The 20,044-nt window shown below is 44.2% G+C and overlaps 1 protein-coding gene across 2 annotated transcripts in view; it reads left to right on the forward strand.

Moving 5' to 3' along the window:
* tenm1 (teneurin transmembrane protein 1) overlaps positions 1–20,044 on the forward strand; it is a 141,358-nt gene that overhangs the window by 115,646 nt on the left and 5,668 nt on the right. For both annotated transcript variants that reach the window (XM_029847107.1, XM_029847108.1), the window contains exons 23-32: positions 7,594–7,748; positions 10,013–10,096; positions 10,364–10,558; positions 12,870–12,957; positions 14,409–14,605; positions 14,791–15,104; positions 15,714–15,886; positions 17,080–17,324; positions 17,984–18,277; positions 19,319–19,563. In XM_029847107.1, the coding sequence (XP_029702967.1) occupies positions 7,594–7,748; positions 10,013–10,096; positions 10,364–10,558; positions 12,870–12,957; positions 14,409–14,605; positions 14,791–15,104; positions 15,714–15,886; positions 17,080–17,324; positions 17,984–18,277; positions 19,319–19,563 (1,990 nt within the window). The remainder of the gene's footprint in view (positions 1–7,593; positions 7,749–10,012; positions 10,097–10,363; positions 10,559–12,869; positions 12,958–14,408; positions 14,606–14,790; positions 15,105–15,713; positions 15,887–17,079; positions 17,325–17,983; positions 18,278–19,318; positions 19,564–20,044) is intronic.

Here is a 20,044-nt window from a genome sequence, read left to right on the forward strand (position 1 = left end):
TCTGTGCTTCAAAGGTGCAACATTTGTGCACAGCAGTGTGTGTTTGTTGCTGATTGACAGGCTCTGGATCCCCGGACTCACACTGGCTCTCCCGCTCGTGGGACGCCGAGTTAGTTACGGGTGTCTCGTTAAAGATATGTCAGGTTGACAACGTCAGCGTGATCATGGGAAATGTGACACGCGTGTCCCTTTAACTGGCCGGGATGGCCGCTGCTGGCAGCCGGCCTGTCAACCTCCACTGGGAGCCTGGCAAGCTGACAGGAGGACTGGAGCTTTGCCACCGTGGAGGAATAAATGGCTTAGACTGGAGGTGAATGCCTATAACAGACATGCACGTGCAGATGAAAGCTTTTGTCTCACTCGGTGGGCCGGGGGTTGGGGGTGGATACTAGGATGAGAGGAGGAGCTGTGCAGGCCGGTCCACAACAGTTGATCTTACATTGATAAACAGTCCGATGATGAACAGAGTGAGGCTGACTCGCTGCCGCTGCAGAGATAGCGCAGTTGAATGTTTGCATCCAGTTACACTTAGGGAAGACACCAGTTGTCAGAGCTCAAACTGGGATGAAAATGTGAAATGGCTGCCAAGCCAGTGTGCGTGGCGAAGACTATTCTAGACTATCAAGTCTGCACATGGTGACACCCTTTGAATCCTCCCATCTGATCGTCTTTCTGCCGTTACCAAGGCTCGATGGCATGTTGTTGTGATCATGGCATGTTTGGTAAATGAGCCTCTATTGATAAACCTTGTGCGTGTTTGATGTTCTAAACAGTGCAAGATAATCTGCAGCCGCTCAACGAAGGATCCAAACCCCTCAGCCTTTCATGGAGCTTTCTAGTCCAAAGCACTTTGATTGCTTTTATAATTGAGTTTGTCTGCTCTCTTTGTGATTGCTTTTTGGATCTCTGTCTTGTGATCAAACAAGGCAATTACTGCCAAGTTGCATATTTTCAACAACAAAAAAATGTCTGTTTTTTAAAAAAAAAAAAAATTGTAAGAAACTGATGCAAAGTCTCCGTCGGACCTGTGCACGCAGACGATGTTTTCCCATGCGATACATGTATCGTTGAGAACAGCCAAAGAAAGGCAGCCACCAATAATTAATTAATACGGGTTAATATGTTAACAAACTTACAGTGGTTGATAATTAGATGAGCCACAGTGTCTGATTCAGACTTAATTATAAGCCCTACGCCCTGTTCTGTGGGACTTTATTGAATAATTAATTATAAGGAGAAAAAAATTCTGCCAACCAAAAGAGCTACTAGAAATTTGCTTCTGTCCTTGATATTACTATCTTATATTGATATGTGATAAGTGTGGATAAGTGTCGGTTGGGAGAATGAAAGCCACTGTCAGCAGCACTTGCTGAGCGCTGTAGTTCATTCGTGTCTGATTCCTATTAACAGGGTAGTTTTTGATGATTTAAAATCACAGTGAAGCATGGAAAGATATCATTAATGCTTTATATACCCACACAGTATTAATCCACTACATAACCAGCAACAGTCTGGCTCCTGAGGCCATTAGACAGCACTGACTTCTGTCACTTTATGGAACACTCCAATGTTGACTTTGTTCGAGTTCTGCGGCTTTAGCGCTTGTGAATGGGAGCAGGCAGAGGAGGCTCCAGGCATTTACCTGCTAATGTGGTTGACTTTGTGAGTTCCCTACTGCATCCATTTGTGCCAGTCAATCTGTCTATCTGTCTGAATTTCCAACTCAAGGAGTCACACGCTCAGGCCATGGGCCATAATCAGCTGCACCTAAGATAATTAAGAAGTCGTTATAATATATCAGTCCATATCATCACCACCCACAGAGCCTAGGGATACAGCACGGTGATGTCAATGCTTTATCCTGGGGCCGACGGCCATCAAGTGTGTGTGTGTGTGTTTGTGTGTTCTCACATTTACTGCATATTGAGTAACAACCTCCTCATGCTACTAGCACAGTGGAGCCGTATTTGCGAAGCAGATACATTTTGCTGGACTCCCCAACTTCTTTTTGAAGGTTGAGACATTAAGGTCAAGGCTGATGTGAGGTTGAGATTAGAATTGGGTAGGGGTTGATTGCAGGGGGGTACGGAGTTAGTTGGGATGGGCAATGTTTTATGGCTGAAAGTCACAAAGATAGAAATGTGATGGTGTGTGTGTGTGCGGTGCTGGCAAAATGCTAGGACAGCATCTTCCCAGAAATGGTGCATGCGTGAGTGCGTGCGTGCGTGCGTGCGTGCGTGTGTGTGTGCGTGTGTGCGTGCATGTTTCTATCCCAGCATTCACTGGGCACATCATCAGTCCATGTCACAACATGTACACACCATTCACTCACACTCACACCAAGGGGCAATTTAGATTATCCTAATGTGCTTATTTACTTTATTAAAAGACCATTAAGTGTGTTTGAAATCTTAATTAAGCATATGTACCTTTTAAATGTAAGCTGCCATAGTGAGTGCACTTTGATTGTTTGAATGTGCCGCTGCGTTCTGGGGTTTGAGTGTTTTGACCCTTTGAGGATGAGGCAGATGTGCTGAATTAATCAACAATTAGCAGCAATTAGTTTGTTTTCACATGCATGTAAATATGAGGCTGCATTAATGACCACGTGTCATTTGGTGTCATCAAATGGGCATGTGAGGTCACATTAGAGAATGCTAATGTTGTTTGCATGTTAATGAGCTGTCTAAGTGCTGCTTCCAATAAACAGCAGCCATTTTTTGCTTTGTTGTATTTTGTTTATTGTAAGAATCAGGCAATATTGCAGCCAACTTTCTAAAAAGAAAAGAGAACTGTTGAGATCACGAATGCAGGCATTATGTATGCATTATGTATATGTCTCTATATAGAGATGGTATGAGAAATATTAAAAATATGTGCTTTTTTTATTAAGTACTTTCCCCTAGAAGAGAAACCAAACTGCTAATTTCCTGCACCCTTGAGTGCTGATGTGCGAAGTTATTCTGCACCCCCTGCATGTATATCTGTATATTTATCATTGCGATGCTGTGGCATGAAAGCTGAACCTTTAACCAATGACCGACTGAAAAATAATGTTATGATTAGTGTTTTTTCAGCTCATTTAATTCCTCACCTTATGAATTTCTTCGCAGCCTCTCTCTCACAACATCTCTGGCGACTCCCTGTCCTCAAATAGCTATAATCAACAACACTAATGCTCTGAAAGACCCCTCTCCACAGCATTAATCAGAATGGAATGCAGCGCAATGCCAGAGGCTGCTTCATAACTAGGGGTCCTTTGACAAGGGTAGAGAATGGGATTCTTTGTTTGAGAGTCATTGGCCTGTGTTGGTAAATTGAAGTGATTCCTCATCACACCTCTTTGTCTCATCATCACCTCTCTGCTTTAGTGCACCTCTTATCAACCATATTCTCTTCGACAGCATACCCTCACACAGGGCTGAATGTGAAAAGCACGGCTTCATCCTCTCCCTCACTGGTCTCCTTTAGTTTTTCCAAGGTCAGTCTCCATATCCAGTCTAATTCAATTTGGGCTGATGATAAAATCCAGTCTCAGCTTTAGCTAAATGCACATATCCCCTTGGCTGTAAAGATTTATCTCAATTTATTTCAATGCCGATGTGTCTGCCAGCTTCTAAACACAAGGATCCGAGTGCCAGGTCCACTCAGGGAGGAACTGTAATTCTTTTGATGTCTTGTGAGCATCTACTGGCTTTACGGAGGGGCTATAAAATCCTTTAATGTAGCATAAAGCTCTACCCACAGGTGGACAAAATTCACTCGACGTGCGAGAGGATGATTTCTTTGCTTTTCAGTGAACATGGCAGAATGCAAAAAAAAAAAGAAGAAAGTGACGTCAAATCTGTCTCTAAGAGAAAGACTAATAACATGCTTTTCATGCTATTGTTGTGCCTGTGTGAGGACGCATAATTCGCACGCATTCCCATTGGCTGCTATTTAGGAGACGCGCGGCTCCTGACCATGCATGGGGGTGTCAGAAAAGCACAAAAACATGGATGAAAGGAATTTGGGATAAAAGCTGATACTAACTGAGGCATTACGTAAGAAAAACATACAAAGAGAGATTTCTGGCTGCCTCGTCATGTTCTGCAGAATTTATGAGCACAAAGATCCTGAAAGGGCTTTGGGTGCGAGGAGGATGAATGGTTGTGAAGGTACAAACAAAAAGGGTGGGGAGTGTAGCAAAGATTCTGGGGATTAGAGAATGTGCAATGTTGAGATATTGGTTTGAGGTGTCTCCTGGATGTAATGTAAAAAGACGGGAGGAGGGGAGGCAGGGAGGAGATGTATAAACGAAAGAAGTATTGTATTAAAACCAATGTGCTGAACGGAAGGAACCAGAGGCCAGACATCAGCGGAGGGTCAAAGGACGCTGATTTGATTAGCTCTTGCAGGGCAAAACCAAGTTAAATGCAAGCGGGAAAAAACGGGGGGCAGCAACAGGACGGAGGGGAATATTGAGTTAGTGGAGGCTGGAGAGTGAGGCAAAGCTGGAAGAGGAGAGGAAAGATTCTGGTCTGGAGGGTGCGAGGAAGTGTAGGAGGTGTAATCTGTCTGTGTCAGAACAATGATGAAGGGGCCAGGAGGAAGAGCTCTGCAGTTCACCTTCTGGCCTCTGGAGGAAACACACTGACCCTGGCCCTCCTTCTCCCCTCCACCTGCTCGATTAATGACTCGCAGGGTTGGCCCAGGGTTGCCTGCATCGAGGACACTATTGAATCCGGTGACCGTGCGCTGTGGCGCCATTGCAAGCGCGCACACACCGAATGAAATGGCGTGAAAAGAAAGTGATCGCGTGTCAAGACGGATGAAACCTCAGTGCCACCTGGGGACAGAGGGACGTTGGCGATTTTTATCCCGAGGCTCAGAGAGTAAGCCCAGGCACAGCCCAGAATAATCCACTATGACAGTTTGAGAGGAAGACTGGCAGAACCAGAATCAAAATCAAGGAAAATGGGACAAGATGACTGAATGGAAGATGAGCAGCAGGAGCTGTGCTGCATGCTAATGCTTCCCGGTCTGGTGTCTGTTTTTTTTATTCTAAGGTGCGTTGGCTCTGGTGCACAGTCGCCATTCAGAGAGGCTCAGGTAACTGTTCCAGTATGTAGAAATGTGAGTAAAGGGTCATTTATGTACACAAAGTCTTTTTAATACCTATTCAGTTCTTGGAAATTATGAAAATCATTTTTGTTCTCTGATCCCCCCCCCCCCCTTATTTTTTTTCTCTCACCTGTTTTTCTGACTCTTGTGCACTTAAGCATGTGGACATCTATACAGCCTATCTACGTCTGATATATAATAGATCATTTAAAACACCTTTTCAAGCTCATAATGTTGATTATCATCATTTTCATGTAATTGCTGCAGGCAACAGTAGTTTATTATATCACTACCTATAGTTTGTTATATTACTTAATTCAGTGATTTGCTGATCCTTTTACTGCAGACCTGCATGTGGTCCCGTGAAAGCATATCTGAAGCTCACAAAGGGCTCAAATAACCTGTGCAATTTGGATAATTGGAATAATTATGATTATCTGGGGGATTTCTATTGGCTAGAACTTGCGTTTTTCCAATTATCTGATCTGAATGATGGCGAGTCAATCAATGAAGCAGACGACGCCTCATCCAGCCGGCGGCTATCCACAACTAAAATCTAACTACTACAGCCGTCCTCCGAGGCCACTGAGTGCTTGTTGCTCTGGTCCTTAAGCGCTCGCTGCCGCGCTGCTTCCGCAGGTGTTCCAGGATGTCTCGGCTGATGTTTTTCACGGCGGAAAGAGTCACTAAAATACACGTTTCATAATCACCCGATGCAGCGTTTCTTTCACAATGATTATAATTCTGACAAGGTCACATGGGCATTATCACCATTTTATAGCCATGTTTTGCACCCTTGATACAGAGTTAAGTGTAGTGAAACATTTATGGTAGCAGCAGCAACATTTATACGGAAAATTCTGTAATTAGTTAAACTACACATAAGTAAAGCAGCAAGCTACCAATGTCAGTGTCAGGTATACTTATCCTTTAAGGTCATTTTAAGGCCATTTCTATTTTTCTCACATTTTTTTGTCCTTTAAATCGCTCTGACCCAGGCGCCATTTAATTAGTTAGTTTTAGATTGAACCAAATATAACCTGCAGTCCTGAACACTGAAATAATAGTAATCATCATCATCCTAAGAAATAATGAATGTGTTGTTGTGAAAGGCTGCTGTTTGTCCAGCAATTTGGTTTCGGTCTTCATTCGGCTATTGTTGCCGCAGAGGCAGTGTTTTATCTGGATTAATCCACTTGATTGGTCACGCTGTGAAACAAGGAGCTCTACAGCTAACCCTGCTGTTGAGCCCACAGTAAAGAGACTGATGTATTCAATAAATGCCTGTTTGCTCCAACACAACAGCAAGGAAATAAGACCTGCACTTTATAGAAAGAAGTTGTAAAACATTGTTCAAAACGACGAATACATGTCAGCAAGCCTACATGTAATTGCCCCTCAGGGAGAATCAGGCGCAACATGAAGCGACAATGCATGGCTGGTTTAACATTATATTTGGCTTAGTTTGCGTGCTCATGTGCTTATGAGTTCATCTGTGCAAGGGTTCAATTAAAACAGAAACAAACTAATTAAATTGAATGGATCCAAATAAGAGAGCCTCATAACAGTAAGTTTGGGACCAAATCAACAGGGAATAACTACAGAATAATTTACAAAAAATGAATAAATCCTGTAAGGTCTCCATTAAAGCAGGCGTGTAAAAAAAAAAGTATTTCCAGAATGACTGTATAAATTGACATGGCTTCATGATGAAAGCCTACCAAATGAATGCAGGATAGCTGCAGTAAATACGCTGGGAAGGGATGCTCAGAAATATGGCTGACTGCTGCAGATGCCCTCAGAACAAGCAAATAGAATTGCCAGCGTGTCGTACCAAAGGTGAGGGCTGAGTTGCGGAATATTATTGCTGAGGACTTGAGTCAAAGGGCCATTCTCTGTATGGAGATGAGTGGGAGATGAAGGTCGCTCCTCGTCCATCATGGATGATTCATCGTCTGCCCTGACCTTTAATACCTGGATTTACCTCTATACTGCGGCTCCGCCTCAAGGAGACTTCAAGTACACGCTGTACACAGCACAGTGGACGTGGTGTTCCTGCAGGCTTCTGTGTTTTTGCACCAGGCGCATGTGTGTCATCATAAGAGCATGCGTGTGTTTCGGCGCGTGCAAACTTATAAAACACGTTTGCCGGTGCCGAATGTCAGAAGTTCACTGCAGCACCCTGCACACATCTAATGTGACAAATAACTTCTTCCTCCAGTTGCATTGTTCTAATCCCTTTAGTGGGTTCTGGAATGGAAATATAATTACATTTCTGTGGTGCGGTGCCTTTGATAAGACAGCCTCTCGCTGTGCTGAATGTTTAACTGAGTTGGATGTCTCTCCCAAGCCCCCTCTCTCTCTATTCTACTGCTCTGCCTTATTCACTCTGCAGCATCTCTGTCCTCTCCTTTCTCCTCACACCCCCAATCTTTCTTTCTGGCACCTCCAAAAAGTCATTCTGCCTCTCTCTCTTTCTCACCCGCACAGGTATTGCAGTGGATAAAAGAGGTATTGTCTACTTTGTCGATGGCACGACCATTCAGAAGATTAATGAGAGGGGTCTGCTCTCTACGGTGATTGGCTCCAATGGACTGATGTCGACGCAGCCGCTGAGCTGTGATGCGCGCATGGACATCAGCCAGGTAGGCTGAGAATGCACGGGAAAATAATGACACCACTTTGGTTTTGGTTGTGTTTGTTCCTGTGGACAGATTAAGCAAATGCAGGCAAAACTTTAATGTGCTTATACTGGTACTGCTACAGCTTAACATCCCTTAAAATCATCTTCTGTCATTTCAAAAGTGTGTGTTTGTCCTCACATTTACTCCATAATTAGTTCCAAAATCCTTGTTCTAATAGCAACGTGGGGCCATGTTTTTGAAATGGAGCCACAACTTCAAAGAACTGTTTGAGGGTTAAAATGGTTTTAAGGTTGATGTTAGAATTGAGTTAGGGTTAGAGTTAGAGTTAGAGTTAGGGAGTTAGTTGGTATGGTCTGCGTAAGGCGCTGGGTAATGCTCTGCATCCATGAAAGCCCCCACAAAGACAGAAATGTGAGGATGTGTGTCTCAGCGAATGACAAGATCACTCTGCTGATTTATACCAGGCCTATTTGAGCTGCGGATGAATTATAAATGAACTGCTAGCACTATAGAAGCATGTCTGCCCACACATATGGATACAATTAAGTGGCTGCCAGCATGTGTGAATATGCGTGTTTAGACCCATCCAATTCCCAGAGCTGCTGTTATATGTGTTTAAAGGAGGGCCCATATCAGCTCAGGACCTCTCTGTCGGTGAGTTACTGGCCTCTGCAGCATGTCTAAACTAGTCCAGCCTCGATCATCCTCCAGCTGTGCTCTTGCAAAATACTACCACCTTCCTGCGTCAGCAGTAATAACAGGAAGCTCTGTCACTACAATGAGACAAAACACCTCAGTAAAATGGACAGTTTGGCTTTGGGGTTTGGTAGCATAACAAGGAATATGATTTGCATTGGATGTGCACACCCACGAGGGGTCAACCTCACCTGCGTCCCCTTTGGTTAAGCTAATAGATGTGACCGACTCCTGGATGGAGTCACCAGAAAGCGCAAACTCCTTTTCTCTGATTCTTAGCATTGAAATTGCTGTTTGTTTGTTTGCTTGTTCGAACGTTATCTCACCTAATAGCATACGTGTTGACTAGCCATCCTGTCTGGATTGTGATGTTTTTTGTTTTCTGTGATTTACAAGCCAATATTGTTGCTGCTGCACGAAGCCTCCTAAACAGAATAATGAGGTCTTTTGCCCTCATCTGCAGTGTGAGCTGAAAACGCAGGGAGCAAAGGTACATAAATATTCAAGGAGTGTCTAAATCCAACTTTGCTTGGGGCAGTGTGGGAATCCCGCTTTGCCCCACACTCTACCCGCCAGGCACACAATGGGATGAGTGAGCGGTGCGTGGAAGAACCATCCATAACACCTGCTCTCATTAGTTTTGGGAACAACCATTGGTCTAACATGGTGGTAGAAATGTTGGGATTGAAATAGTGACGTTGGCTGCAGTAGACCAATACTCAGTTTTAAGATTTACATTAGAATCGTTTATAGGACTGTGATATAACAAAATAATCAACAGTATCGGGGGTGGGGGGGGACTCTTGCTGGTATTCAAATTAAATGTAATATTGCATTTCTCGTCCCAGCTAAAGGTCCTATCTAAAACGTTTATGCTTTATAAAACACTTTTATACTCCATGAATGAGTCAAAGTGAAACATGACCTTCTGTATGCGCTGGCTTTGCTGTAAAGTTTTGTTTTTACAAGCCAAAGAATTTGAATAAAATTCTTTTAGGACACAGAAAGATGGATCCCTCTACGTCTTAAAATGGGATTTCGCTGTGAACCCTCTTCTCTCGTATTTGACAGACCCTATAATTGAACATGTCAGTGGCAATTTAGCGTGATCCATTTATTTACCAATTTATCGTAAGAGTCATCAATCTCCCGGCTGATCCCTCAGATGCGCCGTCATCTCTGCAGGCTCCCCCTCGGCGTGAGGGAGCCTGCGATGTGAGTGGCTGTGCGTCGGTGTCGGTTTCTCTCTGTCTCTGACCCCCACGGCGGCATCGGTCAGCGCGTGCTATTTGAGCTGGCGGAGATCATGGTTATTGGTTGACATTTGGAACGGTGCCCAGGTGAGCCGGTGTGAGTTTTAAATAAACAAGGAAGGCTCTCAGCATGTTTCTGACCTTTGCATGAGCGGGAAGGGCCAGAAAACCTAATGCTATGTTATCAAGTAGATTGGGTTTGGGGTTTTTTGCCCTCAACTGAGTGACTGACTCAGAGTCGCCCAGATGTTACGGTGCACTTGTTAATGGAAACACAGTTTATGTATGACTGCTCGGTGTGTGTTTGTGACACAGGTGCGTCTGGAGTGGCCGACAGACCTGGCCATCAACCCCCTGGACAATTCCCTCTACATCCTGGACAACAACATTGTTTTACAGGTAAAAAAATAAAATAAAAAGCCTCCAGAAAACCTCACCATGACTGGTTCCTTCAAACATTGAGGTGTATATAAGTGAAAATGAGGCATTTCTTATTAATTTATTATTTCAAGCCAGTGTTAAAAATTGCAATCGTTTTCCCACCAGAGCCTGCTTATCATTTAAAAAAGACTGCAAATTTGATTTTGCTTTTTGTTTTCCAACGCCAAAGATTAAAACTGCCACAAAATTGCACGTAGCACTTCATTGTGTTTTACTGCTGGCCAGGTGTCAGAAAGTCTGCAGGTGCGTATAGTGGCCGGCCGGCCCATCCACTGCCAGGTCCCAGGCATCGACCACCACCTGGTAAAGTGGGCGGCGGTGCGCGCCACCCTGGAGGCCGCCAAGGCCATCGCCCTGTCCCACCTGGGCACGCTGTACATCGCCGAAACCGATGAGAGACGCATCAACCGCATCCAGCAGGTCAGAGCCCAGAACCTGTAGCTTGAATGTCTGATTCTGAGCTGCAGCTGATATATTTCAACCCAACCAACCATCTTCTGGTGCTGCGTGATTCTCAAGTCGCTGATAAATGCTAATAATTAGATCTCTGATAATAGTTATTCATGTAAATGTAATTACTGCTTCTGTTATGGAAAATTGATTCCCTAATCATAATATAATCAGCCTTCTTCATAGACCTTGTCACCACTGCGCATATCACGAATATTTTACTAAACCTGCCAGAACTGGCAGGTATAAACAGCCGAGTCGCTCAGGTCACCAGCAATTTACCGTACTTGCATGTGTGACGCTGACCTAGCCTCGCATCGTGTGTTCAGGTTATCTGCTGTGGGCACAGGTGTCTCATTCTCCCACTTTCAAAAACTCTAAATTGTTAAAGAAAAGGGGAAAAAAATGGTTTCCATTTCTCCCATTAGTTATCAGTGTGCACAGAATCCCACAGCATTTAGGCAATAAGATATTACCTGCTGGTCTGAATCAATAATCTCTTTGTGGCTGGCAGGAGCATGCCGAGTCCTCCCAGAGGCAGACGGGAACAGAAAATCCCTTTCTGGTGTCCGTATGTGTCAAAATCTGTTATTTTCTTTTCGTTATTTTGGGCCCACACATCAAATCTTGAATCTCGGGTTCCATTTCCAGGAAAAGTCAAATCGTAATTGAAATAAATGGGGGGAGCGCAGCAGGTGGCAGCCCCCCTCCACCCAATAACACACCCACTCTCACACACACACACACACTTTCACACATGTGGCAGCATCTCCTAATACACAACCAGACATATGACATTTGATCGGCTGCAGGGAAAAAGCTAGTGATGATCTGTTTGAAATATTAGGGAGGTATTAAGGAAGTGACTTCATCATCCCATGTAAACACCCAGAACGCTTTCATCAGGATACAACCATCCACAACAACTATTTCAGCCACGCAGGATTTATATTTAAATGGGTTCTGATGTGATGGACCGCGTTTGATGCTGATCATAGAAATATTATCACAGCAGTTTCTTCACACTGGCTGACTTCCTGTTGATGTTCGTGGGCCCAAGAGACCCTTTTAATTGGAAAACAGTGGGCCAAAAAATGAATTCAGCTGTAAAGATTACAGCTAACTGTATCAAGTCTTCCACTATTTCTAGTTTTGCTATAGACTATATATTTTTGGCCTTACCCAGAATTTATTCGAAATGTCCCTAAAACAAGTTAAAGATTTTCGATTGAATAAATGTTTTATGGAACGATTTTTTTTAAAAAGGAGAAGCACTGTGTTAAAAGTCCCCAGCAGATTTGAACAGATGTGAATAAAGTGCAGTAAAAAAAAAAAAAAAAAAAAACCTACGGTAAATGGAATCCAGAAAGCTGTGTCACATCCAGGTTCAACTCACGGTGTGGGGTTATTAAAAGTGGCACAGGCACCACAAAAGGCTGCTACATTTCATTTTCGATGGTTAAACCAGCATCTTCTGACGCGCTGAGCCCTGGAACTTTAATAAGTGGCCACAGCAAACGCTGCGGCTATGTTCTGACCCCGCTGTCAACCCTCACCCCTGCCACCAACATCTAGGCCCCACATTTGGCTGCGACATCAAGCATCACACGTGCTCACGCAACATGTATGTGACTTTCTGTTTTCATCAGAAGGGCTGATCCAATATTAATGTTCTTGAGCTTTGAGGTGCATTACAGATGAATCACAATAGTTCCAGAAAGGTGTTGTTTCATTTTGTTTTTGAAACAATGTGCTGTAAAGATTAACTGTGTCAACTTTAACTAGTACAGGTGCTAAAACTGTGACGTTCTACTTGGATCTGAGGTTATCTATGGGGTTATCATCTATGAGCTTATCATCTGCAGCGTTTTGGGGTGTTTCTTTTAGGTTTTTCATCAACAGAATGAAAGGTAAATAGGCTATAATCAACAATGAATGCATGGTGTTTTTCTGTAAAAGATTAAACGGATTACATTACGAAAACCATCATGACAGGAATAAGACTGACTCCGGCGTAAAACATCAGGTCAGGTAACTGTAACCTTTACAATTTAGAAGCTGAAGTCTAAACAATAGATAAAGCGCTGCCAAGCGACAGCCTTGCCACAATCCAGCCATTGTCTCCACTTTAATGCCATTATTTGCATTGTGCAGCTCAAATGATGCCAAATACCATCATTATCTCCTTTCCGGTCCTGATTAGTCTCAACAAAAGCTGCCTCTTAACGTCGTCTTCTCTGACGCTCAAACCCACGCGTGTAACATTTTCAACATTTGACAGGTGTCGACCAACGGAGAGATATCCGTCATCTCTGGAGCCCCCTCGGACTGCGACTGTAAGATCGACCCCAACTGCGACTGCTTCTCTGGTGGGTCACACACGTGCACAGACACTGTATGATCACAGCACCAAATATCCAACATGAAGGCTTTTAAAACATGACCTGCCTCACCAGTACAGAAGGGAAGAGAAAGAACAAGAATTTTTAATTAAAAACAAACAAAAAAAAACAGCACGCTTTGATATTGCAGGATCAGAACGTGCTGGTTATGTCTTCCTGCTGACCAGTGATTGTATGTGCAGAGAACGTCCCCTCTTGTCGGCTTTGCTGCTGTTTTTCCCTTGGATTTTTCTGCATTATTGAATTGAGAGAGAATTTTAATATCTAAGCCGGAGTGTTTTTACAGGAAAATCATTTAAAAAGAAGGTGTAAACCGCATGTAATAAAGAAATGATTCTATAAAATGTCACAATGGAAACATGAGTGAGCACAGTTTGTCAGCATTAATGAGAGTTTGGGGTGTGCTATAAGCAAAACATTTGTCTACTGGGGGGTGTATTTGTGTTGGTAGTCTTTGCGTAAGGATTCCAATTAAATATCTGTAAAAGCCTGCTTGCACACAAACGCACGCATCCAATTTGCAGACAAGAAAGAAGGAAATGCATCGTGTTGCTGCAGAAGGTTTTAACAGGCTGGCGAATCATGGACAGACACCTGAAAGGCAATAAAGGGAAGAGGGAAGGGACCAAACAAATAAGCAGATGTTCTTTTGACATTTAGGCCTCGCTTTCATTGTAAGTGTCAGAGGATGCGATTTTATCATTTAATTCTGTTCATAAAAATCTGTCGGGTTTCTATTCAAAATGGAGGCAAGTGTCTCTGCCATGCCACAAGCCAATGGGCTGTAACCATCCCTATTTCTTTGGTTGTACTTTGCATATTTTCAATCATGTCTTGCTGTTAACAGATGATTACTCTGTTCAGAAGCTTTTCCGTTTCCATCCCTTCAATGGCGACACTCACAGTGTCTTTCAGCATGCACACATACCGTCAGTGAATACACACTGGCACATACAAAACGCAAATGCCTAAAAAAGAACGTCCGCAGGCATGCAATGCACATGCTGTTGGGAGATAAACTGCCACCCTGCTGGCAGCGTGAACCCCTCCGAGGCCCCGAGCCCACTGCTGACTGCATCTAAAGGGCTTCACCCGCCTGTTATCCCTCTGTGTTACCGAAGACATCAGAAATGCATTCAGATACCCACTCTTGCACCTCCGTACGATAATGCTGAGGTCACTATCAAGGTGGATGGACCGGTTCCTTTGAGACGCCACAGTATCCCAATGAGCCAGAGCTCTGAGTTGAACTGATAAACACCTGAGTGCTCCAAATTTTGCAAATCCGGATAATTCTCTCCTCCTGACATGAATTATTCCCGACGCTCATTGTGTTTGTGACTGCTGGCCCCTTTACTTGTGCCCTTCTGTTGATAAAGGGCTCTGACTGAAGTTCATCTCCTTGTTTCTCTTATCAGGAGATGGAGGCTATGCCCGCGATGCACGTCTCAAAGCCCCCTCCGCCCTCGCTGTGGCCCCCAACGGCACTCTGTATATTGCTGATTTGGGCAACATCCGGATCAGAGCTGTCAGCCCCAACCAGCCTCAGGGTAACCCAACCGGACTAGTGGAGATTAGTTCCCCACTGGACCAGGAGCTCTATCTGTTCAGCCAGGTACACAGTGTCTCCAGAGCACAAGGAAGGGATTAAAACACAGAATAGTATACAGTAGATAATACCGCTAATAATAGTAATTTCACAAATGTTTATTGTTTATGGAAATATTATAGAAACTTTATTATAAAAAGTGTGTGAATGCCGCGTGCTAAAACTGACAAACTTCTCTCTTTCCTTTACAGAACGGCTCCCACATGCACACCAAACACATGGTGACGGGCCATTACCTGTACAACTTCTCTTACGGTGCAGACGGACAACTGTCCGGACTGATGAGCCGCGATGGTCGCGGGCTCCAGGTGAGGAGAGATGCTCACGGAGTGCCGCTCTGGCTAGCCTTACCTGGCGGACAGGTGTACTGGCTATCTCTTAGCAACAGTGGAACACTGAGAAAAGTGTCAGCCCAAGGCCATGACATTTCCCACATTACTTACCATGGCAACACAGGTCTCCTAGCAACCAAGAGTGATGAGAACAGTTGGACCACTGTGTATGAGTAAGTCCATGTCAGATTTTTATTGTTTCTCTCTTTATTAGTGTCTCTTTGTTCTTCTGCCTTTGTTCTTTTTTGCCATTTGTTTCATGTTTCTAATTAACATGCTTCAATTTCACTCTTTTACTTTAAAATCTGATTGGGTGCTGACTGTGTGTGTTCAAGGACAGTAGATTGCCAAATTGCACGAGTGTATTTAAAGGCACAGTTTCTGATTGTGGTGTGAGGCGAGAGTGCCCCCTGGTGGTAGCCACGGCATCACTGTAGTCAGCTCACAACTGTTATCCGTAACCGTTAGAAACTTTGCTCGAAGGGACCGCAGGAAAGGGATTTCTCTGCAACACTAATGGCAAACATTTACAATCTCATACGCACGGCCCGATGCACACGCAGAAAATCTGTCTGCGTTAATCACCTCCGCCATGTGTCTTTCACAGTTGCGTAATTACACACGTAAATCATAGTTGACACGTGTTTGTGAACAAAATGGGCGGGGAAAGTACTAAAAGAATGCAGACGTGTCGTCAGGAGGTTACACTAATTTGTCCAAAAGTGTCCTCTGCACTTGTGCTTGTGGGGTATATCACCTCTTTTTTTTAACTGTTCTGCAAGGTACAGCAATGAAGGCCGTGTGACCAACATCACCCTCCCCACTGGGGAGGTGAGCGGTTTCCACAGCAACCTGGAGCGCTGGTCTAGAGTGGAGGTAGAGGCGTCCACGCGTGAAAACTTTGTCACCAGCACCAACCTGTCAGCCGGTGACACCATCTACACATTCAGACAAGGTACGATGTTGTGGTGACATGAAGGAAAGGTTACACCGGAACCACCCGACATTAGAGCATGTCAAGAGTTGCACATGCACACCTCGGTGCGTTTGTGATTCATGTGTGAAGGAGGGGTTACAGCACTGAGAAACGTGTGAATGTTTATCCACCTTAAGGTTATTTTCATTTTAATCGTTCCTGCCGAGCAACTGGCCTTAACATCTCTCCCCTCCAGGTCAGGTCAGACACACTGGCCTCTATGTTCCCGTCTTCATCAGTCACAGCTCATGCACGAGTAGAATTTTACGGCTTTGATAACGATTTATCTATTTCCATGAATAATTCACTATGGGCAAGACTAATGGGCAGTCTTAAATACAGCACTCTTTTGGTTTATTTACAAAAACAAGGCAGCTCCAAATAACATGTGAAATGCTGGAAAAAGCAGAAGGAAGATGGAAAAGAATGTGTTGCTGAGAAGAGGAGAAAATGAGTGCATTATGGAGAAGCCACTCGTGGGAGCAGTTTCCTCTCATGTCATCGCTTTAATTGCTTTCTAGCAGTTGTCACAATGACAGGACTGCAGGGAAACTAAAGCTGCACCGACACACAAATACACTAATTCGCCTATAGACAGTCACACAATGCTACAGTCTGACAGAGCTGCCGGTGAGGAGCAGATATGGCCTCCTCTTCCTCGTGTTTTACGATTAAAATTCCATTTAATGGTTATTTTTGTATTTCCACGATTATGGGTTGTTGGGAGATGGTGCGGCGGTGATCCAAACGTGTGCCCGTTAGAAAGCCGTCAGCTTTAGCGACTGTTTCTGCAGAATCCATGCAGCGCGTGCCCTCGCCCCCCTTTTCTAGCTCTTCCTTTTCTTATCACCGTCTCTCAGTATGACCTTCCTCAGGATACAATAGGGCATAGAGTAGTGTGCTAATGTTGCAGAGCCCATTAAAGGAATGAACACGGGAGGGAAAAGTGCTTCCTCCAAACAAAAAGCCAGACTCATCTCATCTGCGTGGTCGGCTGCTGCGTCTCATTGATTTTTGTCTGGATGGTGTCTGACTGCTTTTCACACTTTGCTTTAACGCCGATGCATTCTCATGTGCACATGTGGTTTTGTGCAACATGTTTGTGTGACAACGCTGTATCTCTCTGATCACACACACACACACACACACTCACACCTACCTTCCAAACACAGACCACGCTCAGAGTACATACAGGGTCAGCGCCGACGGCTCTTTCCTCGTTTCACTGGCGAGCGGGATGGAGCTGTCGCTCAGCACCGAGCCGCTCCTTCTCGGAGGCGTCGGGGGAGGAGTCAGCCCCACCGCCAGCCGCTGTAACATCAGCCTTCCCGGTGACCACGCCCCCAGCCTGATCGAGTGGAGGCAGAGAAAGGAGCAGAGCAAGACGAACTACAGCACTTACGAGAGAAGGCTCAGGGTAAAAAATCCTAAATTGACTTTGATTACAACTGATTATAAAATAATTCACTGAATTCAGATGTTCCATCTGCACAACCACATAACACTCCGCAGCAACAGCCAAATACCATGGAAACATGGCTAAATGGGTGCAATTTCATCACCTAAACCGCAGTGTAGGATTGCAGTCGACCAGCAGTTGGGCAATCAGCACCATTCTGTGGAAACTGTAGACCCGTTTCAAAGGTGTAGCCACTTGAACATTTCCTGCGATGTCAAAGAGCGTGGACAATGTGACACTGCAACACTATGCGATGGGCTGCACTGGGTTCTTGTACTTTCCTTGAACCACACACCAGCTTAAGCTCCTCTTCCTGGGTTCAGCAAGTGCACGACACCAGCAAAGTATTCCCTCAAACATAAAGAGGAACATTTAATCTGATGTGTGCTAAATATTAGAAATAGCCAGGACGGAGTTTTTCTCCGCACCTTCCATAGCAATTTATTGTTATTATGCAGGTCCAGTTTACTCCAAACCTCACAATTAATTTCCACAGTCAAATTAAATCTGTGTGGAGAATTGTTATTTCATTTCTACGTGAGCGCCTTGTTCAGATGTGATTATAAAGCAATAGAATTACAAAGTTTTAATTTACTTTTTACTGATTATACTTCCAGGCACATAACAGGAACCTGCTGTCCATAGACTTCGATCAAAGCACCAAGGTCGGGAAAATCTACGACGACCACCGCAAGTTCACCCTTCACATCCAGTACGATTCGCTGGGCCGGCCCGTGGTCTGGTCCCCCAGCAGCAAGTACACCGAGGTCAACATTAGCTACTCTGGTGGAGGCCTGTTGGCGGCCATTAACCGCGGGGAGTGGTCCGAACGGCTGGAGTACGAAAACGACAAGGTGGTGTCGCGAGCCTGGGTCAACGGCAAGATCTGGAGCTACACGTATGCAGACAGAGTAAGGACACACTTTTCCGATAGTGCCTCTCTGCGTCAGGCTTACATTCGCTCTGTGGCTTCACCCACACACTTGTTTGTTAGCTGGAACCTGATTCACTCTTCCTGTATGTCCGGCCTCACAGCTGTCGCAGCCATGTAAACCCCAAACTAAAGCAAGGTTGAAAAGAATGGGAGAATTCTAAAAGATAATAATAACAAGCGGAAAACAAACCTCAGTAACAATACCTCCCCATTTTTCTTGCCTTTGAGCCAGACACTGAGCTACTTTCACATCATTTAACCATGAAAACCTTTTTCAGAAAGAATAATACGTCTGTCTGAGGGGGTACTTTGTACAGACTATTATTCCACATTTATCTTTCACTTTAAGCTGCAGTGCTTCACAACACACATAGGTCTGAACAACAGACAAGACATTCACATTCAAACAATGGGATGAAGAAATATACTTACAGCAAACACTTGTTTTGCATCTGCAGTTTTAGCAATATATGCCATAAAAATGTATACTGGTAATAATATGTAGAACATGCAAAAGAGACTTTTTTTATATGTGACAAAGATGAACTTTACCAGAAGCTTTAATAACCAGCCTTGGGACTAAATTAAAAAATCTAATAGAATGATAGTCAGGCTGAAATATATTCAATGTCCGCTTTTGGCCTTCTACAGAATTAGAGCGTAAATGAGCTTATATTACAGAACCATCTGGTAATTAATAAGACCTTCATGTAATATTAATTCTACCTTTGAGTTTAACAGAAAAGTATTTTCATTATTTTACAGCCCTTAAACATGTTGGAAGAGCTGCAGGACACTGAAAAAGACAAACTAAACAGTGAACAGAATTAAAGTAATTCTCTTTCTTTAATTTGTTTAAAAATATATATGTGTGCACTGGTGTTTAAGCTAAAACTGAGGTTGATTTGGAAAGCGAGTTTTCACGAAAAAGGAAGCGGGGGGAAAAAGTCATTCCAACTAAATGGATTTCAAAACAGAATCTTGTGCACGTGCTGTGCACCTTTCTCTTCTCCTGCAGTCCATTATGCTCCTGCTGCACAGCAAACGGCGCTACATCTTTGAATACGACCGAACAGACCGTCTGGTTGCCGTGGCGCTGCCCAGCATGGCGAAGCACACCCTACAGTCGCTGCTGTCCATTGGTTACTACAGAAACATACACACTCCTCCTGCCAGCCAGGCGTCCTTCGTGCAGGACTTCACCCTGGATGGGCGGCTGTTGAAGACACAGTACCTGGGAACAGGACGCAGCGTCATTTACAGGTACGACTCAGATCAGGACGTGACTTGTTTGATTTGGATGAAATCGGGCTGTGTTGTTTTATGCCTTGGCACCACATTCAGGCATAGAAAACACAAGAGCAATCGGTTAAATGTAGGGGCCATAATTCAAGGCTGATTCAGAGCTATAAAAGCCTCATAAAAGCTTTATGTCTCACTGTTGCAGGGTGTACTTCACATACAACCGGCTACCCTTGCAAATGACTCTGTTTGGACTAATAAGGAGATAGATTGAAGGTCAAACGTTCATTACTATGTCAGACGCTACAGGTTTGATTTTGATGAAAGCTGGTTTGGTCCAAGCAGTGGTCTGGCATTTAACAGTTTTGATCCTCCCTGGCTTGATCGAGATGCTACAGCATATCAAACGGCCCCGTTTCATGATTTGAAAGGCCATCACTCCCACAGCAGCTGCACTGTGTGTGATGAACTGTTGAAAGATGATGCAACTTCCCCCTTAATG

Source organism: Takifugu rubripes, chromosome 14 (assembly GCF_901000725.2).
Source record: "Takifugu rubripes chromosome 14, fTakRub1.2, whole genome shotgun sequence".
NCBI lineage: Eukaryota > Metazoa > Chordata > Actinopteri > Tetraodontiformes > Tetraodontidae > Takifugu > Takifugu rubripes.